The following is a 27,183-nucleotide window of genomic DNA, read 5'->3' on the forward strand; positions in this document are numbered from 1 at the left end:
GACTCAATTTGTGTAATTTTGTGACAGATGAGACGATGGTCATCAACGTCTTCTGCGGTGTCGTGTCTGGAGTCCTGTCGTCCTCTTTGGCCACCTACAGATGTTCTCAAGGTGACTACTACTAATGTTGGCAGTAAGCCCTAGGATATTGGAATGTGTGTGCTGTCAATATCAAAGCACTGCTTTATTATTTATTAAACAGCAGTTGTGACACTGATATGCTGAGAAATACTCACTCATGAAACATAATACTAGTAACTTTATAGTTGAACCTTTTTCTGTTTTTAAACCTAATCCATGAGCCAAAAGTTTAGCAACTGTTTTGTGTTTCCATTTGTTTTAGATCAGAATGCAGGCACAGGGCAGCCTGCTCCAAGGCAGCATGATGTCCAACTTCATCAACATCTACCAGACAGAGGGCACCAGAGGGCTGTGGAGAGTGAGTGCTGCATTTTGCTGTATAGCTAGGTCAAGGTGTTTTTGACCATAAGTTACGTAAGGTCTGGTCTATCTCTTCACGTGATTTCTTTACAAGTTAATCTGGTCCAATCTATCCACAGTTTAGCACAAAGCCTAAAAGCAACTTTTCTATGCCCCTAAGGAAAATAGGCACCCATCTTGCTTCATTCTGTTCACTGAGTTGCACTGTAAGTGTGTTACGGTCTGATTCATTTTCTCCATCCTTCACGTCTTCAGGGGTGTCATCCCCACATCACATCGAGGCAGCTATTGTTTGTCGGAGTGAACTTCCTTTCTATGAAATAACAAAGAAGCACCTCCTTCCGTTTCCGGCCTCATGGAGAGACACTATTTTAGCACATTTCATGTAAGTTTAAACTATTTTAAAGTCTGTCTTTAGCTGTGCAGTAGCAACAGCTGTAGTTAATCTGCATTCTGTGTTTTTCTGCAGTTCAAGTTTTGCATGTGGCTTGGCGGGGGCACTGGCCTCCAATCCTGTAGATGTGGTCAGAACTCGAATGATGAACCAGCGAGTTTTGTCTGGAAACCCCATTTACAAAGGAACATTGGATGGACTGATGCAGACGTGGAGGAATGAAGGGCTTCTTTGCTCTCTACAAGGGATTTTGGCCTAACTGGCTACGACTGGACCTTGGAACTCATTGTATCCTTTAAAGAAAACAAAACTTGAACTTGGATCATTTCTAGTTCTTTAGAAAAATAATTAATTCCATAAAAGACCTGGAATAGGATCAGAAATAGTAATCTAGATATATAATATGGAAAAAAACTGCTAGTACTTTAAAATTTAGCATTTGGCCATCCCTAGTAGATTCGGGCTATATCATGGTGTTATGGTATACCAGGGTAGTTATAAATCCCAGTGGACATGACTTTCCAGTTTTAGGCCTGCCACTTCTTATTTTGTCCATCATCCATCCATTTTTCTTCCGCTTATCCGGGGCCGGGTCGCGAGGGCAGCAGCCCAAGCAGAGAAGCCCAGACCTCCCTCTCCATAGTCACCTCCTCCAGCTTATCTGGGGGAACACCCAGGCGTTCTCTCCAGCATGACCTGGGTCTGCCCCAGGGCCTCCTCCCGGTGGGACATGCCTGGAAAACCTCGCCCAGGAGGCATCCTTTTCAGATACCCGAACCACCTCAACTGTCTCCTTTCGATGTGGAGGAGCAGCGGCTCTACTCTGAGCCCCTCCCCAAATGGCCGAACTTATCACCCTATCTCTAAGGGAGAGGCCAGCCACCCTTCGGAGGAAGCCCATTTCCGCAGCTTGTGTTCGCGATCTCGTTCTTTGGGTCACTACCCACAGCTCATGACCATAGGTGAGGGGAGGGACGTGGATCGACCGGTAAATTGAGAGCTTCGCTTTTACACTCAGCTCTCTCTTCACCACAACAGACCGGTACAGCGTCCGCATCATTGCAACCGCCTACACCACATCCGTTTTGTCCTTTGGTTCGATCTCCCGCTCCCTTCTTCCCGTCACTCTTTGAACAAGACCCCTCCAGGTCAGGGACGGAGACCCGACCCGGAGTGGGCACTCCACCCTTTTCCGGCTGAGGACCATGACCTCAGATTTGGAGGTGCTGATTCTCATTCCCACAACTTCACACTTGGCTGCAAACCGTTCCAAGGCGAGCTGGATGCCATCACCTGATGAAGCCAACAGAACCACATCATCTGCAAAAAGCAGAGATGAGATCCTGACACCACCGAAGTGAAAGCCTTCCGCCACTTGGCTACACCTAGAAATTCTGTCCATAAAAATTATGAACAGAATCTGTGACAAAGGGCAGCCCTGGCGGAGCCCATCACCCACCAGGAACGAGTCAGACTTATTGCCGGCTATGCGGACCAAGCTCTTGCAACGGTCGTATAAGGACTGAATGGCCCATAGCAATGGGCCAGACACCCCATACTGCCAGAGCACCCTCCACAGGACCCCCCGAGGGACACGGTCGAATGCCTTCTCCAAGTCCACAAAACACATGTAGACTGGTTGGGCAAACTCCCATGCGCCCTCAAGTATCCTCGAGAGGATAAAGAGCTGGTCCAGTGTTCCACGACCAGGACGAAAACCGCATCGCTCCTCCTGTATTCAAGGTTCAAATGTATAGAAAGCTTATTTTATCCTCAACTTAATTAATTTCACTGCCTCCATGTCACATAAATGCCTATGAGTTCTCCTCTCCTCGACCTTTGCATTCCATTACTCCATTAAGCAGAAGGATGATGTCCACCTCAGCCACTGTTCAAAACCAGTGCCCACTCCTATGTATTTTTATTGGATTCATTTTATGCATTTATGAGAATGCATCAATTTCTTAGAGAACATAATTACACACTAATCAGTTTATATTTATGAGTGAAGTATGTTTCTTTTTGTTTGTTTTGTATTGCTAAATAACTTTTTTTTTTTTTTTTAACGGCTGGCCACTGGCTGTACTTTTAAAGAAAGTCCGGCTCCTTGAACGAAAAATATAAAGAAATTAAAGGAGGCTTGAGACTTTTGCACAGTACAAATTAAATTGACTTGTATGGCAATCAAGTAATGGACTTGGTGAGTTTGTTCAGCGTACCCCATGAACCATCGTAGTGCTGGCAATGATGCTCTCTGTCAGTGTTTTCATTGGTGCAATTTGAATACCAATTTTTTTTGCAAGGTAAATGCATTGAAGTATTTGTATCTGCCAATCCACTGTCTGTTTCCTTAACATACTTCTCAGTTCTTCATCACCTTTGAGCAGCTGAAGAAGCTCCCATTTTAACAAGAGCCGGTAGTGCGACTGTGTGGGTCGGTTGGACTGTGTCAGAGATAAGTGGGGCATGAGCATGGCACCAGGCGATTTGGCAAATCTATATTCACACTCCCTTTGAACGAAAACCAGTTTCATTTCAAGGTTGTTTTTTTTGTTTGTTTGTTTTGTTTTGTTTTTTTAATTTATTGTTACTGATTCTGTTTTAAAGACTGCTGTGGTTAATGATTTCGCTCACCATTTCACACTCCTCAGGCAGCTAAATGCGTAGTTCTAGCAAAAGAGGGAAAGCTTAGAGGACAATGTGTTTTGTTTTGTTTTTCTCAGCTGATGAGAAATAGATTAGTGTGGATTGCATGACTGGATTTTTAAACTTGGGCTTTCCGAGGACAGAGTGAAAATTTCTAATTATTTGCTCAGGATTCTTAGACACAGCTGATGCACGTACGGGAAAGGAAAGGAAAAGGGGTGTTAGATTTTAAAAAGAATGTGTAGAAAGCTTTGTTTTAGGGGAAAGATGGCGCATGAAATTTGCTCAGAAAATCTCATTTTAACTGCTGAATAGAGGAATGGTGCGAATGAGTGGTACACGTGACAAAGTGACTGTTACTGGTAGTCACAGTAATAAGAGAGATGAAGGTACAACAGAGTTGACACTGTTACAGAGAGATGATGGCTCTTCCAGTGAGCTTTTTGTTCATGTAAAGGTTTTTGTTATTCATTTGTTCTGTTTTGTTGTTTTACAGTCAGAAATCTGAACCATCTGAGCCTGTGAAGAGTAAATAGCACATCAGCTCTTATTAAGAAGTACTTGATTCAAAGCAGCAGCCAATCCTTAACAAAAAGGTTGTTTTGTTTATTTTTTTCAGTTCTGTTCACATTCATCTGAATCAGTATTAGGATGTAGTCTGTGGTGGGCAGAGAGCTTGCTGCCACACAAACAAGAGAACAATCAGTACATAGTGTAAATGTATGTGCAGACACATTCACACTCAGAGGTGGATGTATTTTACCTGAGGCATGTTCCTGTACATACAAGGCCTTATCGTTCCTCTTTTAACCTCAGTTCCTGTGCCAAATTGCGTCCCGTCCCGAACTTGCACTTGGTCTTTGTAATAAGTCACTGTAGTTGATGTAGATTACTCGGTGACATGTGCACATTTGTAAATCACATTCTCTGAACTCCACCCATGTAAAACAGACCAGACATATTTACATTTATTTTTAACTGCTCGTTTAAATTTTATTTAAAATAAACATTTTTTTTTTCCTCATTTTGTGTCTGGGTGCTGGTCAAATTCAGTTTTTTTTTTTTTTGTTTGTTTTTTGCTTAATTTATCAAAATCCTTTAACAGCACTGTTATAGGCAGCCGTGCTCTTTAGGTTATATTTGACTAATATTTCATAAACCAGCACCACATTGGTCATACTCATCCACATAGCTGTGCCATCTTTCTCTCAAATGCTAAAAAAAAACCTGATTGGATTTTGTGAATCTGTTTCTTCTTCTAATTGCATCACCCCGTCTCCTCTGGTTTTGATTAAAAGACGCACACAGTGTCCACTGGTACTGAATCATTGCAGCTGCAGAAAGGTTTTGTTTGTTTGTTTGTTTGGTTTTTAGGCTGCATTTGCACTACGTACAGTAGTCCTCCTTTCCTGCCCTTTAATTACATGTGCTTAATAATCTGGCCCTGAGAGCGCTTTACTTTGTCTCAGCATCTCAACTCTTCTCTATCATGCTTGCTTGTCTCTTTCAAACACCTTTGGGCAGCACTCTTCCATAGGAGCATTAGGATCATAATTTTATGCATCTTGTAGTTTAATTGGAACAATTTGTTAACTGCGTAACACAATTTTCATAAAGGCAGCTGTTTAAGTGCCCTGCTTAAGCCTGGGCCTCTGTGTACTCTAATGATGCTAATCAAACAAACGGGGCACATGGTACCCACCGAGTTCTCCTTAATTGAGCCTGACTTTAAAATCCTAAGTAAAACAGACAGTCTTCCAGTGTAAATGCTGTCGTCCTGTGCGCAGTTTTTAAAGTGACTAATGGTGAATAAAGTTTTCCGAGGAGGAGTTGGTAGGTTTTACCTGTCCTCAAACTGCTGTAACGTTTAATTTCTTTTCCAGTTTGTGCTCCAGAGTTTGTAGTGAGCCGTTTCACTTTGCGTCTTTGTACGTCTAAGTGTGACGTGCTGCTTTCAGAGGTCACTTTAAAATAGGTTTTCCTGGAGTCCTGGGAGCGTTGTGCTGTTACAGCCTTACACTGTACATCAATCACCTGTTAGAGATGATATTCTGTAATTATATTCTTCCAGTCCTGTTCTGACGGCTCATCACTGCACTGAGTGTACTGATTTTTGCACTTCAGTTTTATTTTTTGTCTGCACACTGGTAATCTGAGTACAAGGTTTAATCCACGGAGTGGGTTAAAGACTCAGGTGGAGATGCAGCTACACAGGGATGTTTTTCATAACATGGGTACATCTGAAAACAAAGATGTGTCTTCAGTTTTGGCTTCAGTCCACACTTAAATAACAATACTGCAGTTCTAAGTCTGTTTAATAATTTCTTTTATTAAAAAATATCAGCAGGGAATTCGAGGCAGAAGGAAAAAGTGCAGACCTGCCTGATTTCAAACTTGGGTTTTTGTTTTGTTTGTTAAATTAAATTGTTTTGTTTCCTCCTCAATAACTTCCATTAATATACTGAAGTACTATAAACATATGCTGCAGTATATGTTTATAATGCTTTTCTTGGATGGAAACCTTTGATGTGCAAACGGCATTTTCAGATGTATCCATGTAAATGTGGATAATATTGAACATTTAGTTAATATACAATTGTCTTCGATTCATTCAACATGATACATGTAAACTAATATTTTTTTTTAAATGATGAAATTACTGGAAAACCAAATCGTCATTTGGACTGAAGAACTTTAACTTTAATTCTCTTTGGACAAACTTTTTCAAGCTGTTAACTTGGGTAAAGGATGGTACACAAAAACATAATTATTTATTAAATCTGAGTATAACGGCTACTTTTTGCACATTGTTGTGAATGTAAATGTGATTGTGATACTCAGACAGGTAAATGATGAGGCTTTCTGTCGTGTACTTATTTATGAACAGAGCTGAACTGAACAACAGTTGAAGGTCGGCTCATTTAAATTTACAGAACACGTTTTCATCTCACTCCTTCTAATGTTCTGTAAAACCAGGAGTGCTGACTGACATTCGCTCTCATATTTCATGTTTCCACGAATGTATGTCACAGTGGGGTAATTCACTTACTGCTCAACCTGTTTTTCTGCTTTCCAGTTTCCCCTGTGATATGTCGATGTTTCAGATGATGAATGCTCATAATAAACATCAGCAACATAGAAATAATCCCTGTAATTCAAAACCCCAGGCTTCAGATTGCTCTAAACAGCAAGTTTCACGTCTTTTTGTGAGGGACAGCCAATTTAGAGGGTTTGATTCAGACACAGGATGAATTGAGGGGCTGAGCAAATGTCCAGTCTAAGATAAATGGGATCATTTTAAATTGAGAACTGTGTAAATCCACTCTAGTACAGTCCAACGGTAAAACCACGGAGCTGGAAATTCACTGTAATGTTCTGTGAACTGTTCAGCTTTCAAATGTCCAAAGGTTTCTCTTCTTTTCTGATTGTCAAATATTTAGAATCATGATTGTACAGGGTCATTTTATGTTTGAAGATGACATTTCAATTTATTTTTTTGGCTGATCTTATGTGACAATCTGTAGATTTGTCTATTTATTCGACTCTCTTCAGTTAACCTGAAGTCAAGACATGTTTGTTTTATTTGTTTGGGTGATTTTATTTAAACTGTTCAGGTGCTATGTGTCAATCACATTATTTCACATTTTCGGGCCTAGTAATTTTTCCCACCGGTGTGTGCCATGTTGTTATTTATTTTTACTCTTATTAACAAAACTAAAACACTGTTTCACTGACTTAACGGCCAATAATTTAGTGTTAAATTTTGAGCACTTGGCATCAATGATCTTTGTGATGCAGGGGAAATGGGTTTTTCTGGACACGTAGTGTATTGTTTTTATTGTTTAGTTATACTTCATGAAAACATGTAATTGAAGGTTGGATTTCATCTATTAGAGGTTTCTTGTCCTGATGGGTCCGGACACACTTAAATTTCATCATTTTACTGTTTAAAGTAACTTAATTATGAAACTTTGTAACTGCCAAATTTTCGTCTTCTTTTAAAGTCTGAAAGCAGAAGAAAATCTTTATTTTGTAAGTGTTCTCTTCACTCCCACTGATCATTTGCACTTTTATTTGTGATTAGCTTGTATCATTGCTGTATAAAGACATCTTTCTTTTTTCCTTTCTTTTTTTTTTTGACAGAATATAAACTCACTGTTCACTTATTATTAAAATATAAGCTGTGATTATTAATTTCCTGTATTTTGTGTGTTTGTCAGTTGATAAAATCAATTTCATGGATTTTTAAAAATATTTATGATGAATAAAAATGTATGTAAAAGTAGATAATATAAGTAAATAACAGTAACTTTTTATTAGTATTGGTAAATATCATTTGTTCTCTTGGGGGAGAAAAGTTATGTGCTGTCACATTAATACCACATCTAAGAGTTAAAAATTACATAGATTTTTTTAGATATTTAAAGTTTTAGGCAGGTGAGGAAAAAATGCTGTAAACAAAGAATGCTTTCAAAAATGGAAGTGTTAATCATTTATTTTCATTAATCAACAAAATGCAGTGAAGGAACAAAAGAGAAATCTACATCAAATCTATATTTGGTGTGACCACCCTTTGCATTCTTCTAGGTACACTTGCACAAAGTCTTTGAAGAAACTTGTTTGGTAGATTGTTACAAACATCTTGGAGAACTAAACACATCTTCTGTGGATGTAGGCTTCCTTGCATCCTTCTGTCTCTTCATGTAATCCCAGACACACTCGATGATGAGATCAGGGCTCTGTGGGGGCCGTACCATCACTTCCAGTACTTCTTGTTCTTCTTTATGCTGAAGATAGTTCTTAATGGCTTTGGGTGTTTGTTTGGAGTCGTCATCCTACTGCAGAATACATTTGGGGCCAATAAACAATCATTTATATTTCTTAAAGCATTCTTTGTTCACAGCATTTTTTCACACCAGCCTAAAACTTTTGCACATATGAGAAGAGATATTTATATAGCGAGCAAGAGAGCAATATCAAAGCATCAGCAACATGGAAAAGACTAAAACCCCAACGGTGATGCACACAACTGTGAAGCTTACTTAGGTCCCCAGTGATACATCATCAAGGTTCAAGGACTGGATGAGGGATGGGGTAAGTGAAACAGAAAAAACTAACAAGGAGACAATCCCTGTTTTATTAGTGAGGTTAAAAAGAAAAGCAAAAATGTGTGTTTGAAGTAGATTGCATGACTATTTGTCATGTTGAAACCTGAAAAAAAAACCAAACAGATTCCCTTGTTAATAGGATAGTTGACCGATTAATCAGTTTATCAAGAGAATAATTTCCAGGCCTACTTAGAGGAAGGTTTCACTTGCGTGTACAAAAAAAGGGTCTGTGTTTGTTTCACTCATTTTCCCAAAATTGAGGCAACAACCTTGGACCTGTCTGATAAACTGTTTGGAAAACTTACATTAGTATCTCACAGCTGTATCTTCCCCGCCTCTGGCTTTCTGTGCACTGTAATGGTTTTTGCCAGGCCTGTGGCACAATTGCTTCGCTCATGTATGAAAAGACATGACATGGCAGACGTGTTAATTTATCACGTTTTCCTTTCATCTTCATTATATCACCGTATATAGTCAGGTGACAAAATAGGCTGTTCATGAACGCCAAACAAATGAATAACAAAAATATATGTATTGTTCTTTTTCCTTGCAAGCTACATATTTATTGTATAAAAGTAAATAATCAATTACAAGCATGATTAGAGTCACATTTAAAATACAAAATAGGCTCGATGTAATCACTGACTAACAACTCCAGAGGTAAATATCTTGCTAGGATTATGATGGGCTGCTAGTCCATCATGCATATTTCTAGAATCACTCTAGAAACATGTATGTCTCTGGACTGTGGGAGGAACCACGGAGAACACGTGCAGGTATAGAACATCCAAGCTCCACAGAGAACGGCCCCAGAACCGTCTTGCACAACAGTACCACCATAAATAAGTGAAAGTGATTTTAAATGAAACTGACTCAACAAAATAAATATAAGTTGTAAAAACAACTTTTTCAGTCTTGCACCATCATCAGAAATGCCTCTCTTCTTATGTGCTGATGAGCTGAGAAATGTAAATATTCTCTCTGCTTGGGCTTTATGGACAGATTTAATGTAGACGTCTGTTCCTGCTGCACAGAACTGTTCACACATTTCATTGAATTTGGGGCATTTTAACATTGAAGAAGTGCAGAGAGGGCATTGTTTACATTTTAACCCTGAGAGGAGTCATTAAGTAAATCAGCATCAGCTGTGGCAGCTGGTCGCACAGCTGAACGGTGGTTTTATTAAAAACTCTTTTAGAATTTGATTTGAGTGAGGTTTCACTGCTGAGAAGGGTGCTGCTGCGTTTGCACATTTAGATGCATGTGGCTATATTTGTGTTTTGGTGTCTTTGATGAAGCTGCCTTACAATCCAAGCTGAGTTCTCTGTTGAGCTTCAGCAGCAAATATGTTTGCTTGAATTGTTTGGTTTCCACTTTGCTCTGGACGTTTTTATTTTCTGTGGTACTAGGATCCCTACATGCGTTTTATCTGAAGAGATATTTTTTTAAAAATACGGTTTCAGTTTGCTGTGCTCGGTAAGTGTGTCGCCATGAAGGAGGAAATTGCTGCCGCTGTGTTCTTTTTGGCTCGGCTGGTGAAGAGATACGGATGTCTGGACAATGACAGCAGAGAGCGCTTTGCTGCTTCCCTCACCTCCCTTCTGTTTGAGAACTACAAGAACCACTGGCACCCAAGTGCACCCGCCAGGGGTCAGGCCTACAGGTCAGTAATCCAAAAGCAAATGCTTTTGATTGTTTCAAAATGGCTGAAGGTCCTGCTTCCTCTTAAAAATAAAAAGTTAACCAAACATAATTTTAAAAATTAAAACTCAATTAAATTTAAGAGGAAAAACTTTTTGTTTCAAAGCTTGAATGTGTATCCATTTGGCACTCTCCTTTTAAGTTGTATGGATTTACTATAAGACGAGTTGGTCGGGGACCCACAGGAAATCAGATTATTTGATCAGAAATGAATGGTTAAAAATAAAATGATTTATGTACATGTACTGCATCCAGAGTGTTATTGCAGACATTTTAACTTTGAACATAAACTGCCTTCAGGTGACTGTTGTTGTGATTTGGTGCTGTATAGATAAAAATGAATTGAAGTGGCTGAGTCGGAGCCTGAGAACCTTTTTGTAGTGAACAGCTGTTTTGTAAAGTATCTATTCTTAAGTAAAGGTCTCGCTGCTGAAATAATGGTAAATGTTTCTCAGTCAAAATTAATGAATATGCTTGATTTAGTAACTTTATGTTATTTTGTATATTTCGATACAATTACTGATTTTATTTTTAATGAATGTCACTTTAATGTTGCAGCTGCTGATTGTATTAAATGTACTCGGCTATAAAGTATCCAAATCTTTAAAATTGTAAGGTTATGAAACTCTTGCTGCCTTTAGAAATGCAACAAATATTATGAACCCACTTTGTAATTGAAAGTATTGATTCTTTACTTAATACCAACTGTTATACTTGAGTTATTTAACCTTGTAAATGATCAAAACACCTGGAAAAACACTTAAAAATGGAAATGTGTTGTAATGCTCCACTCTACTGGCCTCAGTAAGAAGCAGGACTGCAGCTCTTAGGTTTATTCACAGGAATATAATGGGTATCCATCTAAATGTTGGCGGGTTAATTTTAAGCTTTGCTCAGCTGCTCAGAAAAATGCTTGACTTAGAATCTGCTCACTTTATCTGAGCAACCAAAGGAGAGGTCTGAAGACTTGCAGCTCAAAGTACAAGAGTCCTTACGGTGGTGCAGGGAGTAGAAACCAGCACAATAGAAATACATTTGCATTGCAGCTGTGCTTAAGTAAAGTACTGGAGTAAATGCACAAAGTTGCGTTCCACTGCTCACTTTGAGTGGTGCTAGACCCTGTAATATTAGGTGTTGTGGTGGGAAATACCCCCCACCCCCTCTTTTTGTGCTCTAATTAAAATAAATGGGGCTTGCATTGCACACTACAGGCGACTCTATAATTCAATATTCTGTATTTTCTCATTTGATTCGTGACATAAAGAAATCGTACAATTTTAGGATTCATGAAAGATCTTCAGTTTGTTTTTGTACCATTTAAAGAACTAATGTGCTGATGCTATTCCTAATTGTCTGGCTTTAAACCACCTTTAACTGGCACCAACTACTACTCTTCCATCTATATTTTAATTGGATTTTTACTGGACTTGATATCTTGGTGACCATGTGAAATTGCAACACTATAAAAAAATACTTTGAGCTGCCCGGTGTTTTTCAGGTGTCTGCGTATGAACAGTGTTCGGCTGCAGGACCCAGTGCTGGAGCAGGCCTGCGAGCGGAGCGGGGTGAGGTACGAGGACCTGGGCCTGCCCCAGGAGCTGACAGTGTGGGTCGACCCTGGAGAGGTGTCCTGCAGGTTTGCTTTAATCATTAGTCACCTTGCATTTGTGCGACGCTGCAGGTTACATTGTTTCAAAGTCCTCAGTCCTTTTTGGTTTCACATCTAACTTACTAACCAGATGGTGATATCGTTAAGACATGAATAACCATTTATTTTAATGTCAGAGTTTAAAAGCAGAGTTTGAAGTAAATGCTTAATTATAATCTAATTATTGATCATCCACACAGTGACAAGACTTGAGGAAAAGTGCAAATAAATTGGTCTAATCAACTTTTTTTTTTTTATGGCTCAAACAGGTGGTGATATGATTAGTTAGCAGTGTCTTTATGCCAAAGTTAGAGCTAACAAGTGGTTCAGCGAGTTACAAACCTAATGTTGAATCAATAAAACGAGTGTCTTTCTATAATACACAAAATCTTTATCTCAACTTCTCCTAGACCACCAGGGATTAACAGCCAAACTGAAGGTTCTTATCTATATCAATATACCATTGCATTGGCTGACAACCATTTAGCACGAAGATAAAATGACCTGTTTTTTGTTCACTATTTTACCTTGTGCATCTACCACACCTATAGTTGTAATTTCATTTTTACAAATAAGCATCTGATTACTTGTAATTATGTTTGTCATGGGCATGTACTAATATATTCATAGTTGTGTACTTTATCATTGCTGCTAAGGGAAGGAATGGATTGTGACTGAAAAGGGCTGATTTGGCTTCCTTGCTGGAGCTTTTGTCCTGATTTCCTGCCACTAAACTAAAGACATTTGAATCACAAGAGTCGGGTTGATGTTGTCACAGCTCTGGCAGGTTTCTAGAACATTAGAACAAGGAGTGGTGGGGGAACGAATGTTTAGAGCAGTGTTAAGGTGGAACTTCTGGCCTCATAATGGAAAAGCCCTTTATTGTCATTGTACATGTACAAAGAAATCGTGAAACCTGAATTTGCCGTCAGTTTCTCTAATTTTCTTTTGAATCCCCGCAGGTATGGTGAACACAGCAGTCCATTCTGCGTCTCAGTGGTGGACAACTGTCGGCGTGGTGATGGGGAATTGTCCCGCCGCATCCATGAAGCTGTGGAACGGGCGAGTCTCGAGGTCCCATCAGGAAGCTCATCAGACGAGGATGAAGACGGCGGTGGAGACAACAGCATGAGCGCGAGTACCAGCAGCCTTTCAACCCTCTGCCCTCAAATCCCACCCATGAACAGTGAACCCAAAACCATTCCGACTGTTAGCAACCCCAACAGTGTTTACAGGGTGAGTTCAATATATGAAATGCAGGATAATTTAAAGCCTCCCAAGCTTGTTTTATAACGATGATGATGGTAGCATTTTATATCTTAACATATTTATTCTCTGTAAGCTCATTAACATGAGACTTGGAAAAATAGGCTTCCTGAAAGTGCAAGTTGATTGACCATCTTCAGGAGCAGAGTCTTTTTATTTTTTATTTTTTTGGCTAAAAATGTAATTCTGCTGAATAAAATTTTTAAAGCTAGAGCTTTGCAAAGTATTTTTAGTAACTTCTCTAAGAGATCTCAGGTTTTCTAAATGACTTTGTTGTACCTGTCTTCAGTTCAGCGAGTTCTCTCCAGGTGCCCCTCAGAACTGGCTGAGGGAGAAGCGGAAAGGCTTTCCAGGAGACATATTCCCACCTCATGGCGCTCCTGCTGGAGCCCACTTCTCAAGCCAGAAAGGCTTCAGATCCTATCGAGCCACGTTCACCTTCACTGGGCCTCGTGTTGACAAGTACCACTGGGTCAGCAAATCGCGATCCTAGCCTTAAAGCTACAAACCAGAATCTGGTTCCTGCTGATGTTGGATTTAGGCCACACACTTTGTACATCTTTTAAAGGATAAGCTTATTTGTACCTGATTTAAAGTAATGCTGTTTAAGTATGTTTTTAAGATGTGAAAATTGATATTTTAAATAATTCTTCACTCTAATTGTCTTTTTTAAATTAAAGTGTGAATAAAGTAACATTGACCTGTCATTGAAAAGAAATAAATAGATTCATGCCAGCTCTACTGGCCATAACATGTCTTGTTTTGGGTTTTTTTTCTCCCTCTCTTAAACAGTTTTAGTTAACCTAACATTTAGGACTTTTAGATAAAAACATCCAAAAGTTCTTTGAAAAACACTGAATCTATATTTACCTGTAAAGCAGGTCAGTCTGGAAGGAAATACAGCTGCGCTGGTGTGTGTGGTGGTTGTACTGGTAGTGTAGTTAGTGATTAGCGTGTAAGAACAATCAGCTAACGACACTGCCTATACAGCCACCCCAATCACACTGACCATCAGAAACTTGTAATCTTGCAGTAAATTCTTGAGTTGTAATAAAATGTATATTTTTGTCCCCTTTAGCTTGCCTTTTGTCAGTTTCATTTTTACTCTTCATTGAAGGCCCTTGTGCAGTGTCTGGTCCTGGTGTCACACCTGCAATATTTTTAGCAGAAGTGCAGGAGACCCTTTTCTTGCATATACCTTACGAGATTGCCCATCTGCATCACTGAACGGCACAGGAAATCATTCCTGAATTCGGCCATCTCTCTCTGCAACCCATCCAACTAAGCAGAGCGTGCAATAGATGCACAACCTTAACATTTGCACATCCTCTACAGTGAAAATAGTTATATAGTTACGAATCCAATGTCAATCATATATAATCTGTGTAATATTATGAGATTTTTATAATTTGTTATATTTTGTAACTTTGTATTTAATTTAGTTCAGTCAGTTAAATGGAACCACATGTGATTTTCCCACTTCTATAAAAAAAACCAAAAAAAAAAACCCACTCACACCTTGCTTCAGGTAACCTCAATAAAGCACATCGTGGGATGGGGCAAAGTCTCACAGTGGTTTCACCTTTAACCCCCAGTGACGGTAATGACTCGTTTTTGTTTTGTTTTTTTCCCCCCAGACCTTGGCTCGTGATGACTCGCATGATGAATAGCAGGTCAACAAGCTGCCAATACCTGGGACTGTCTGCCTTTTATTTTTAGAACAAGTGTTTTGGATACAAAGTGAAATGTCTTCACAATCTCAAGCAGTCCAGCTGCCACCTTTTTTTTCAAGCTCTTATAATAACCAATGCTCCCTCTGACAGGATTTTTTTTCTTTAATCCTCCAATGGTGTGCAGTGGTTATCCCAGAAAGCAGATTATGTTTATCTGGAAGTTGTTCTGGTGGTTAACATGTTTTACAATTGAACCGTTGCTGGTTCAATTCCGGCCAAAGACAAAAATGTCTTCATTATTCATTATGAAGCGTATCTGGCATAAAACTATTTGAATCAAACTTGCAGAGCTCCCCACTGTAGCGAACCTTTGGGCAAAGGAGCAGCCAGAAGTAGCTTAAGTATGTTGTTTAGGGCAAATGAGTACATGCAAATTACAACACAGTTTTACAATATAATAGTGTGTGTCAAAAATAGCTTGAAGCATTAGCAAATGCCATTTTCATGTTTAGCAAATGTAAGGGTACAGGGAGCAGATTACTCAGACTGGAAAAACAGGGAATCTGTAACCCTGTTCCGACCAGAAGGTGCCAGATCTGTTTATCAAAACATCCAAAATCCACCACTTACTCCATACGCGCTTTATAAATCCCGACAAGCAGAAGTGCAAAAAGCCTTTTTTTCATGTGATTAGCTCTGAGCAGTTACCAGGCAACCTTCAGACACTCCAGGAGGGAGCTCAATAAACTAGTCCTATACTTCTGTAAAAGAGTGAAGTCACCACTTTGCAAAGCCACGTCTATGCCTTCTAATGCATTTTTGCCGTGGAAAAAGTTTGAATGAGTCACATGCAGTAAGAGATCATTACTAGAACAACAAAAGCAGTCACACTGTCTAAGACAACTTTTCTCACTCTTATACTTGGTCTTTGGTAACAACGTATGGGCCTTAGCACCACAACCATACTTTTTGTGTGTGCGTATGTGCAAGAAACAGGTTGTGTCATGTTTTAATCTGTTTCTATAAAAGCAATGACTTCTTAAAAAGTTAATATTTGATGTAAAGACAAAGTCTAATACGTAATTTTAGTTAAAATTAAATAACAATACCCACTCCAGTTAAGGATTTTTAACTTTTTTATTTATCCACATCTACAAATCTGGAAAATCCACATTGCAGGGAAAAGGAAGACAGGGACATAAAGCTCTAATTAGATTATTATTGCTGGGTGAAGATCCAAAAAGGGTTGAGGTTTGAGCCTGATGGCCTTTCCATCCTCCATTTCCAAAACAAACTCTTCAACTGGCATGTCAGTCATGTTACACATTTAGTATAGTGCATAATCATTACTTTGACACAACTGGATGGATTAAGTAAACTTGGAAAATATTTTTATTGAAAAAAAGTAGAAAAAGAAAGAATTTAGTCATGTTTAAAATGTGCTGCGTTCTTACCTGTCGTTGCTGCAGTTCTCGTTCTGTTTACAAGTGACCACTGCTGAAACACAACTGTCTCCACAGATACCCTTTACTGTGTGTGTGTATGAGTGTGTGTGTGTGTGTCCATGTTGTACGTGCCTCAACTTGCCCGGTAAAGCAGTAAACAGTCGCCCTGACCACCAGGACTGGCACGTTTTGCCCTATTTACAAATCCCCAGCACTCTTGTGTTTTAAGTACATTTGTTTCTATCCCACATTATTTGGCTCTGGTGTAAATGAAGAATCACTCTCTGGCCTGTAACTATAGTTTAAACCTACTTTCCCTCAATTTCCTACAGATTACAACTCCTGAATGGAAAGATTTTCTTTAACACAGGGGTGGTGTTGCATGAGAACCTGGGGCTGTTGTGGAGGTTCTGCAAGAATAAGTTGACCTGAGTCCTGTTCACTATTATTTTTCTCTGTATGTGAGCTTTTTTGTGTGGGATGTGTCAAATGCTGAAAAGTGTGTTTTGTTGTATTAATGAATTATTGTGGGGGAAATTCACAGTGATACAGTAGTCATTAAAATTTGTTCAGAATTTGCTAATTAAATCAAATCAAATCACTTTTATTGTCACATCACATGTGCAGGTACACTGGTACAGGACATGCGAGTGAAATTCTTGTGTGCCAGCTTCACAAGCAACAGAGGTGTGCAAAAATACAATACCATAAGAACAAGCAAAATATAAGAATGGCTAAATCTGAGAGTTATATGAATAAATATATGTACAATATAAGAGTGTATGCATTACTGAATGTGTATACTAAATATGTTTTTCTACGTGTGTGTATATATAATAATAGTGTATACTTTATTGATCCCCGTGGGGAAATTATTTGTTTTTCTCTGCATTTGACCCAACCCCCAACCACTCTACCTACTGAGCTATCCCTGCCCTCCTCGATTGGGCACCGTTCCCGGAGGCGCCAGTGGGTCAGTGCGCTGATCTCCTCCCTGTAAGCCGTCTCATCACCGTTGGTGATAAGACCCACCACTGTAGTGTCGTCCGCAAACTTCACAATGATGTTGGAGTTGTGCAGTCATAGGTGTAGAGTGAGTACAGGAGAGGGCTCAGTACACACCCCTGTGGAGCACCAGTGTTCAGTGTGATGGGGGATGAGGTGATGCTGCCCAGTCTGACCACTTGGCGTCTGTCAGACAGGAAGTTAAGGATCCAGCTGCAGAGGGAGCTGCTCAGTCCTAGATCCTGCAGTTTCCTGTCCAGCTTCGAGGGAACGATGGTATTGAATGCTGAGCTGTAATCTACAAACAGCATTCTCACATATGTGTCTAATTAATGATGATTCATCTCATAAATCATGACACACTGCTCTCCTCTACATATGCTGCCTTTATAGGGTAAAAGTATTGGCATCAGCAATATTAGTCCTATATTTGTATATGGATCAATGCTAAAATTTGCATTAGTGTAACACATCAATAAGTAACAGCCATGATCCACAAATGAAAAAACCTTCCCAGGAAGTGGACGGACAGTCCACCAAAATTATTGCAAGAGAGCATCAACGAGTCATCGAGGAGGTCACAAAAGAACCCAGAATAACCTCTAAAGAACTGAAGGCCTCACTTCCCCCAGTTAAGGCCAGGTCGTCATTCACCAATAAGAAAGAGACTGGGGGCCAAAAATGCTATCCATGGCAGAGTTCCAAGACGAAACCACTGCAAAAGAACACAAAGGCTCGTCTCACATTTGCCAAAAACATCTTGATGATCCCCAAAACGTTTGGGAAAACATTCTGTGGATTGAGGAGACAGAAGATGAACTTTTTGGAAGGTTTAAGACCTGTTACATCTGGTGTAAAATGAACAGATTTCAGAAAAAGAATATCATACCAATAATCAAACATCGTGGTGGTAGTGTGATTGTTTAGGGTCACTTTGCTGCTTCAGCACCTGGAAGACTTGCCATAAAAAACCTATAGTGTGTATGTGTGTGTGTGTGTGTGTGTGTGTGTGTATATGTGTGTGTGTGTGTGTGTGTGTGTGTGTGTGTGTGTGTGTGTGTGTGTGTGTGTGTGTGTGTGTGTGTGTGTGTGTGTGTGTGTGTGTGTGTGTGTGTGTGTGTGTGTGCACAAACTTGGCCAAAGACAGATGATTCTGATTCTGAAAAACCTGACAGAGAATGTCAAACCATCAGTTCATGCCCTGGTGTGTTTTTGGACAATGATCCAAAACACACCAGCAAGTCCACCTCTAAAAGGCTAAAAAAGAAGGAGAAGAAGAAGAAGAAGACAAAGAGTGTGTAGTCAAAGTTCAGACTTAAACCAGATTCAGGTGCTTTGGCATGACCGTAAACAGGACATTCAGGTTCAAAAACCCTCCAATCTGACTACATTAAAACAATTCTGTAAACCAGCGGTCTCCAACCTTTTTTAGAATAGAATAGAATAGAATAGAATACTTTTATTTGTCAATTTCTTCAAAATGTACTTGCCATACAAAGGAATTGAAATTACGTTTCACACTGTCCCAAAAAAATGCGTAGGCATTGACAACAATAAGGTGCAGATGCACAACAAAAACAAAAACAGCCCTAACAATAGATAATAAATAGTAATATAATAATATAAATAGTGCTACAAGAATACTAAAAATATATATATAGCAGCAGGTGTGTGCAATTGCAATGCAAGTCAGGAATGTTTTCAGTTTTTGCGCCACGGACCGGTTTATGCCCGACAATATTTTCACGGACCGGCCTTTAAGGTGTCGCGGATAAATACAACAAAATAAAACTAGTACCGGTACCGAAAAAAAGAAAATTTATTCATAACACACGTGAAAAGACCCAGGAAAACCGAGTAAACGATAAAAACGGTAACAAAATAACGCTGAAAACCGATAAAAACCCTGAAAACTATACATTTCACACCTGAGCCTCAACTCTCGCGGCCCGGTACCAAACGACTCACGGACCGGTACCGGTCCAAGGCCCGGGGGTTGGGGACCGCTGCTGTAAACTGCTTGCTTTTATTCTACTGTGTACAGCAGGGGTGTCAAACTCAAATACACAGTGGGCCAAAATTCAAAACTGGAACAGGGCTAACGTTAATATTTATTGAAATATATTTATTCCTCCAGATATAAGAATGAATCTTTTCTTATGGACTCAAACACGTTTTGCTGAAAAACTGAATATGGAACATGCAAAGCTTAATACTAAACAATATATATATTAGCTGTATAATACCAGTAGGCCAGCTCTAATAGTATTTTGGTATGGCTTCGCGGGCCAAATGTAATTAGGTTGCGGGCCAAATTTGGCCCACGGGCCAGAGTTTGACACCTATGGTGTACAGTGACCTTGAGTGTTTTTGAAAGGCGCTTTCAAATAAAATGTATTATTATTATTAATTCTACAAATAATAATTGGCAAAAAAACCTCCACAGCAATGTGAAAGACTTATTAGTTCTCGCTACCATGGGTTGTACAACCAGTTATTAGGTTTAGGGGGCGATTACTAATTCTCATAGGGGCATTTTTCCCATTAATAAATAAAATCGCCATTTAAAAACTGTATTTTTATTTTTTCGTAGGTTATCTTTGTCTAATATTAAAATATTCTTGATGATCTGAAACATGTTAGTGTGACAAATATGAACAGTACAAAATGTCTTCTTTAATCCCTGATGTCGCAGAGGATCGTAACAATGTAGCGAAGCTACAGTACAAACATCGGTTTCACTTTTGAAGCTATTTGTAGCCGACTAAAATGAAGATACGGAAACACACATTAGTATTATTCACGCTTTTAAGCCTAGCATGTTTAAAACGTTTCTTTTGAGACGCCACTCTAAAAAGAAAGCAGAACACAGGAAGCAGGAAGGACGTTTGGCTACTGAATGTGGCTTTTGTCACAGCGGGCGAACAGTCAACCAATGATCCAACGCCTTTAACTTCAAAAGGGTCGCTTTCGTCCAATCACGCATGTCGATATTACGACGTGGTTGTTTCTTGGTCACATCCGGTCATATATATGTTGCCACGAGTTAGCGGCGAATTTGGAGCGTGTCCATTTTGAACAGCCACTCGGCGTCCCCGGTATTTTCAGTCAAAGTAAGAACACGTTTTTATTGTTATTTTGGGTAATAGCAAATATAAGAGTAGTAAATAGTAACCGTAGGAGTTCCGGTTTATATCGTGCTTATTTCCATCGTGATTCTTCTGCGGCGACCATTTTGTTCGTGTGCGGTGTTTTCTTGTTAGCCTGTAAGCATGGCTAGTTCGTTAGCTGCAGCGTGCTAATGTGCGTTAGCGCGGCTTTTGCACGCTATGAGTCTCTTGTTCTCCTGATGATTCTCATCCGTTGTGCATAATGGCAGTTTTTAAGTGCACTTTATATAATCTAAACGGTTTTTGTGTTTGGTTGGTTGCCCATCTGATAGCCCGGCCTGCTGTCTGCCCCGAGCGGTAACGGAGCAAAGCGCGGTCCGCTTAAACGTTTGGACAACATGGAAGACTCACGCTCTTTCTTTCCTTTCAACCGCGGCTGTGGGGTCACTGGTGCACGCACAACTGCGTGTAACTGTCTTATTACTGATGATGGTCGGTGGTGTGTAAATAATAAATAACCTGCCGATATATGGCGCCATTGCAATGATCGGACTAACGCTTTAACTTAAAATTAGCATTCAGTTAGCATTATGTATGCGGCTCTTTATTAGCATTCCGATTTATGCTCAATATTCTCTGAAAATACGGACGAATAGAAATATCTTTAGGCCGTGTTTCGGCTCTCCTTATACAGTAATTTCCAAACTCTGGGGAAAAAATAGTTTCTATTGCTACTTGAATTTAAATGAGTACACTCTTTGTGTGTATCTGTTTAGAGTTAATTAGTTTTTATCCCGGGTGTCTTTAAAGCCATGTGCCTATTCTGTTGTTTTGTTATGATGCTATTGGTTATGTTTAACTATTTTAACAAAGGACCTTTAAAACTATACATTTTAAAATGTAGTATCCTAAAAATTACTAGAAATTAAGATGTAAAGTAACAAATGTTTAAAATACTACACACGATTAGTTGATCACAGAAGATCAACTAATAATATAGGACTAAAACCATACATTTATTATACGCTAATAAAAGCCATTCTGTAGTTTAAACGTCAGTATTTTCAGATGGGAAGTGCTGCCTCGTTTTTTGTTTTGGTTAAACTTTGCAGTTAATAGATCATAGAGGATCCTTTTGGTAAATAAATCAACAGCATTTTAGAAGTTCTGCCTGTTGCAGAGTATGTAATGTACATTTAAGTATGAGTGAGTTTAAAACCAATGTGAGAGCGACTTAAAGTCAGCATAAGTGTGGCTGAATTTTAATCAGTCTTATTTGAACAAATTAGCAAGTGAGAGCAAAGATGGGATCAGGTAGTGATATGAACAAAAGGTTTCTTGTCCTTGTTGAAGAGTATTTATAAAGCATCAAAAACGTAAAGAAAACAATACCGCTTCCAGTTAGTGTTGTGCGTGAATTGATAAATGTTGGTTTAATGTAGTCTGCTACCTACTTCTCCAACCTCTCAAACTTTGTCTTGTCCCATCTCAGTCATTTGAAGATCCCACCGTCAGAATGGCAGACGCTGACAACCTGCTCATGGAGACATCAGAGCAGAACGGCAACGAGGGAGAGGAGGAGCAGAATGGAGCTGAGCTGGAGCAGATGGCCGGGGACGAGGAGCAGGACAACAACACAGATGGCGGAAAGATCGACGCTAGCAAAGGAGAGGAGGATGCTGGGTGAGTGTCTGGTTGGACTGTGGTTGGCCACATGTGATGTGTGCGAGGATCTCGTGATGGCATGATGAGCCTTGGGGAAAATAAACTGTGAAACCTTGTAAATGGAGAAATGTTAGCAATGTCTACATGTAATTTTACAGGAAAATGTTCGTGGGCGGCCTCAGCTGGGATACGAGTAAAAAGGACCTGAAGGATTACTTCAGTAAGTTCGGTGAGGTGTCAGACTGCACCATCAAGATGGACTCAAACACTGGCCGATCCCGAGGCTTTGGTTTCGTTCTCTTCAAAGACTCTGCCAGCGTGGATAAGGTGACCCCCCTCGTAACTGAGCATAATTTCATCCCGAACGGGCTCCAGAAGCTTTTATGGGAGAACGGCTCTTAGTAATATAAATGAATCATATGCTAATCAGCCACACTGCCTTGTCTGCATTATTAGTCATCTCTGTGTTGATGACTCTAATCTCTGTGCTGTTATTGTCTGTTAATGGTAATATATCTGTATCCACAGGTACTCGAGCAGAAGGAACACAGACTGGATGGACGCAATATCGACCCTAAGAGGGCGATGGCTATGAAGAAGGATCCCGTCAAGAAGATCTTTGTTGGGGGTTTGAACCCAGAAGCAACTGAGGAAACCATCAGGGAATACTTCGGCGCCTTTGGAGAGGTTGGTTTCAAATAAAATGTATTTTAAATATCTGCGGTTAGAATGCAGCAACCACTACATCTCTCTTGTATGTTGAGTCTTCTCGGTTAAGTGTTTCCAGAGTTAAACTTGGGTAGATGGCAGTATTATTTTAATCTCCTGTGGATATGTTTGAGAGCCACTGACTTGCCCAACTTTGTACACTCATGCAATTCAACACATTATTTACAGTTTTAATCCTGTTCTTACCAGCTAAACTGGTCTAAGCCATAAATTAACCATATGTACATCACCACTGGCCAGTAAACAACAAAGTTGTAGATTAATTTGAGGAAGTCAGTCCTGTTAAGGATAAATAATAACTGAGATATTCTGGCACTTGTTTGTGTGTTTGAAGTTTGACTAAATGATGTGGCCGACATTTTTAAAGCAGAGATAATTTACTCCTGAGACTGCCATACTACATGCACCGTATTTGTTGTTTCTGATCAAAATCTTTTCTCCGATCATCTTTTTTTTTCAGATCGAAACCATTGAGCTCCCAATTGACCCCAAATCAAAGAAAAGGAGGGGATTCATCTTCATCACATACAAAGAGGAAACCAGCGTAAAGAAGTGTCTGGAGAAGAAATACCACAACATCCAGGGTGGCCGGGTAAGCAGTTATTCCAGAAGTGCTGATGTACAGCTGGAATTCAGCTTAAATTCTTCTAATCAGCTACCTGGTGGACAGTGCAGCCTCACCTGTGATCTGTTTTGGTGAAGAGTGACAAAGATTAAGCCACTACAGATTAACTTGTTGCAAACTGATGTTTGACCAAGTCGGTAGTTAAACCCTGAGTTAATGCTTGAGATGTTTTTGAAATTTACAACTTTGAGTTTTCTCTGTATACACATGGGAAGTGGGTCACTCTTTAATTGCAAATGTTTTTTATAAATATTGCAAGGCGGTTTTAACGTTAGTTTTGTTTTAAAGGCCACATAAAGGAGAGAATGGATTTTTCAGTATGTATATCTCTTTTAGTGTGAGCTGAAAATTGCTCAGCCAAAGGAGGTGTACCAGCAGCAGCAGTACGGAACAGTGCGTGGAGGTGGCTATGGAGGAGGCCGAGGAGGCAGGGGCCGTGGAGGTAAATGAAGATGATCACCCTCTTCCTTTCTGGATTTTCTTGTTTGTTTGTTTTGAATCTGTATGATCGGGTAAATGCTAAGAGGCTAGGTCACTGTTGACAGCACGTTTTAGTGGTAATGGGTATTAATATGTAATTTGGAACTTCTCGTGTACTTCTCGAGTTGGATGATATTGAAGTTTAGACCAAACTCATGTGCACTTTGTGTTTCAGGTCAGAGCCAGGGCTGGAACCAGGGCTATGGAAACTACTGGAACCAAGGATATGGCAACCAAGGCTATGGCTATGGTGGATATGGCAACTACAGCAACTATGACTACTCTTCTGGTTACTACGGATATGGTCCTGGATACGATTACAGTAAGTGCAAACATGCAGACGAGTTGTAACTTGGAGTAACAGTTAACACATCGAAGCCCAAACCCGAGGTGTACGCGTCAGTACTGATTGTGATTGTTTCCCCTTACCCCGCCCCCACTACACCCACAGTACAAGAGTAAACTGCTTGATGTAGCCATGCCAGTACTTCTAGACCTTTGTTTGAGCTGTTCCACTTGCTCTGATAAACTTGCTAACATAACGTTTAAGATGTTCATTTTTCCCTCAGTTATATTTTTATAGATGCATAAAGTTGGTGCTGCATTAACCCTTTAAGACCTACCATAGAACCAAGTCCGCCAGAGCTTATATTATATTTTTACATGGTGTGGAGCCATTTTTGGGAGCATTTCAAGTTGCTATACATCAATACAACAATTATAGCCCAGATTTTAATAATATGTATTCATTAAGTGCATAGTAATTACATAAATTGCAAAAAAGTGCAATAAACTACAAAAAAATTGAAAATCATTTTTGCTTTTTTAACATATTTCTAGTTAGAGAAATTTAAGAGGCTTATCCCTCAAAACTGTAAATACAAAAAAGTTGCACAAAATAGTTTCCCACCACAGGAAATTTATTTTGAGTGTCTTCATAGTTTTATTTTTGAAATACACCAATTTTTATACACTGCAGGAAAAACGAAAATGAATATTATACTGCAAATTTGCAAAAAAGCAGCATATGCATCAAAATAAACATTTTCCAGCAGTGCAATATGAGTCCTAAGCATCCCAGAAACGACACAGAAAGTCATAAAGTCAAAGATAACTTTTAAAAACAGCACAGACCCTGTGGCCCTGATGGTAAAAAAAAAAAACAACTACATTTCCGCGAAAATGACGTCACTTCCGGTTTCGGGCAGGTAATGGCGGACATGCAAAAGTTCGTGCTGACGTCTATTCCAACGTAGGAAGTGTTATGAACAGCTGATCGGATCGGCAAAGCGTGTTTCTGGAATATTATGTTTTTGTTGCTGCAAGTGCTTTTTATGCAGTTTTTGCAAAACTATGTGTGGGAGGAAACTGTGACCGAGGACAAGCTGATGGCATAAGATGCAAGTACAACTCCTCCGGTTTCATATGCAAAAAAAATTATTGCGCTAGCTTACGTGGTTGCAGAGCTACCGGGATTTAAAAATAGTTACGCAAAACAGAGCGTGCCCGCTCCGACCGGCTCTAAAGGGTTAACAACCTAAAATTTGCCAAAACACATCTGGCTCGTGTTTCCTGGTTTGACTCTTGGAGTTTGCCTCGTTCCTGCCACCCATCTTTAGTGTTTAAGACGTCATTGAGTGCCATGTTTTCTTCTCAAGCATCTAGAGTGTAGTTTGGGGAGCCGGAGAACTGGGTTCTTGTCCTGCTCTTTACTTAACACTCAAACATCATCTGTCAGATGTTGAGCTCTTGCTTTAATACTGCGTCTCCTTCACAGACCAGGGCAATGCCAGCTATGGAAAAACCCCAAGGCGGGGGGGACACCAGGCCAACTACAAGCCATACTGATGGTCACTTGGCAGTGCAAGGTATGACATTGCTACAACGCAACATGTGCGACTGTGTCTTAGTGCTACGTATTCCAGTTTAAACAGTGGATAGACTGATTAGACCCCCACTCACACCTTGCTGTTGTAATTTCAAGTTCGCATGAGTTCCCCTTTGATTTGACCTGTCACTGTCCCAAACATAGCTGTGGGGTCAGTCCTGGCTTTCACCAAATGGGAAAACATTCCTTTCCAATCGCCACCAGAAATGCCAGGCAGTTGGATTAAATATTGTGTTTTAATAATAGAACACAGGTCCCCAAAATGTTAGACGTTAGGCAGCCACCTGCTGCTGACTGACTGCAGTTAGCATAAATATCATTGTTCAGGATTGTTTTACTGCTGGACACAGATGCCTGCAGACATAACTGATGACTAGTTGCTCTTTTGTTTTTATTTTTGGTTTCTTTTTAATGCAACTCCATTTGAACACCCGGAGGACACATTTACAGTTGGCGCTGTGTCTCAGCTGAGTATTTGATCACAGTAAACTGGCGAACATGTGGACGTCCTCCTGTAGCCTCAGACTCTGACCCAAACAGATGCAGGAACTAACACGAGCATAACTATTTGTACTTGAGTAAATTGGCTGCCAGGAGCATCTCTGCTGTTGAAAGTGAAATGGAGAGCACTTAGGTGTTTCACTTGGCACTGAGCTACTAATAGCTGCTGTAAGTGGAGAACAGATTGAAGTTTTCAAGTTAAAATACTCATAGAAAGCTGTCTTTTTAAAAGTTTAATTTCCCTTTGAAAAGATTAGACTTTGAATTGTTTGTTCCAGCTGTGTCATTAATGTGTGTCACCCCTCAGGACTCCAGTGATCCAGTGAGACCGACGGCTGGACGGACACACACTGGGCCAGACTCGACCTCTTTTATGACAGAAGACCATTTGTACAGAAAACACCAGAAATGTAACTTTTTTCTTTTCTTTTTTTGTTTTTGTTTTTTAAACCCTATCAGTTTTAGTTTTTATTTTTCCCTCGTGTTTTTGTTTTGTTTCCTCGTCCCCTTCCACATTTCCACCGGAAGTGTAATTTTTACTGTACTTTTTGGTACCTGTTTTGATTCTATTGTATTGTAAGGGTTGTATTTTACATGTTTGATGGCTTTACAGGTTGAAAATCTTGGCGCTGTAAAGGAGCTTTTTTGACAAATAAATACAGTTTTCAGTAAATTTTGTTCTGATGCTTCCAGGTTTTGGGGAGGAATATGAAACATTGAGTGGGTTTAGGATTAAAGTTCAAATGTCAAGGATAATGTTGATTATGGAATTCTTTTTTTCCCCCTCCCCCCTCTTTCTTTCCTCTTTGTCCCTCCTTACATAGATTCCAGTGTACCTGAGAAGGATTTTTAACTTGC

At 39.7% G+C, this 27,183-nt stretch overlaps 2 protein-coding genes across 2 annotated transcripts; both read left to right on the forward strand.

The window, feature by feature from the left end:
• Positions 1-9,811: 9,811 nt before the first annotated feature.
• Positions 9,812-13,964, forward strand: LOC120733989 (maternal B9.10 protein-like). The gene is made up of 4 exons (XM_040032530.1): positions 9,812-10,252; positions 11,789-11,926; positions 12,901-13,174; positions 13,494-13,964. The coding sequence occupies exons 1-4, from the start codon at positions 10,080-10,082 to the stop codon at positions 13,695-13,697; spliced, it is 789 nt and encodes a 262-aa protein (XP_039888464.1). The 5' UTR covers positions 9,812-10,079; the 3' UTR covers positions 13,698-13,964.
• A 6,346-nt stretch (positions 13,965-20,310) lies between these two features.
• On the forward strand, positions 20,311-27,081 carry LOC120733988 (heterogeneous nuclear ribonucleoprotein A/B-like). The gene is made up of 9 exons (XM_040032529.1): positions 20,311-20,440; positions 21,930-22,120; positions 22,261-22,429; positions 22,631-22,789; positions 23,292-23,423; positions 23,793-23,898; positions 24,112-24,258; positions 25,714-25,804; positions 26,633-27,081. Exons 2-8 carry the CDS (start codon positions 21,954-21,956, stop codon positions 25,782-25,784), a joined length of 951 nt encoding a protein of 316 aa, XP_039888463.1. The 5' UTR covers positions 20,311-20,440; positions 21,930-21,953; the 3' UTR covers positions 25,785-25,804; positions 26,633-27,081.
• The last annotated feature ends 102 nt before the right edge of the window (positions 27,082-27,183 follow it).

This window comes from Simochromis diagramma, unplaced genomic scaffold, assembly GCF_900408965.1.
Source record: "Simochromis diagramma unplaced genomic scaffold, fSimDia1.1 OVJJ01000216.1, whole genome shotgun sequence".
Classification (NCBI taxonomy): domain Eukaryota; kingdom Metazoa; phylum Chordata; class Actinopteri; order Cichliformes; family Cichlidae; genus Simochromis; species Simochromis diagramma.

Coding starts and splice junctions, on each gene's coding strand:
- LOC120733988 (XM_040032529.1), top strand. CDS start 21,954: ATGGCAGACGCTGACAACCTGCTCATGGAGACATCAGAGCAGAACGGC. Junction 22,430..22,630: donor ACTCTGCCAGCGTGGATAAG/GTGACCCCCCTC, acceptor CTGTATCCACAG/GTACTCGAGCAGAAGGAACA. Junction 24,259..25,713: donor TGGTCCTGGATACGATTACA/GTAAGTGCAAAC, acceptor TCTCCTTCACAG/ACCAGGGCAATGCCAGCTAT.
- LOC120733989 (XM_040032530.1), top strand. CDS start 10,080: ATGAAGGAGGAAATTGCTGCCGCTGTGTTCTTTTTGGCTCGGCTGGTG. Junction 10,253..11,788: donor GCCAGGGGTCAGGCCTACAG/GTCAGTAATCCA, acceptor GGTGTTTTTCAG/GTGTCTGCGTATGAACAGTG. Junction 11,927..12,900: donor CCTGGAGAGGTGTCCTGCAG/GTTTGCTTTAAT, acceptor GAATCCCCGCAG/GTATGGTGAACACAGCAGTC.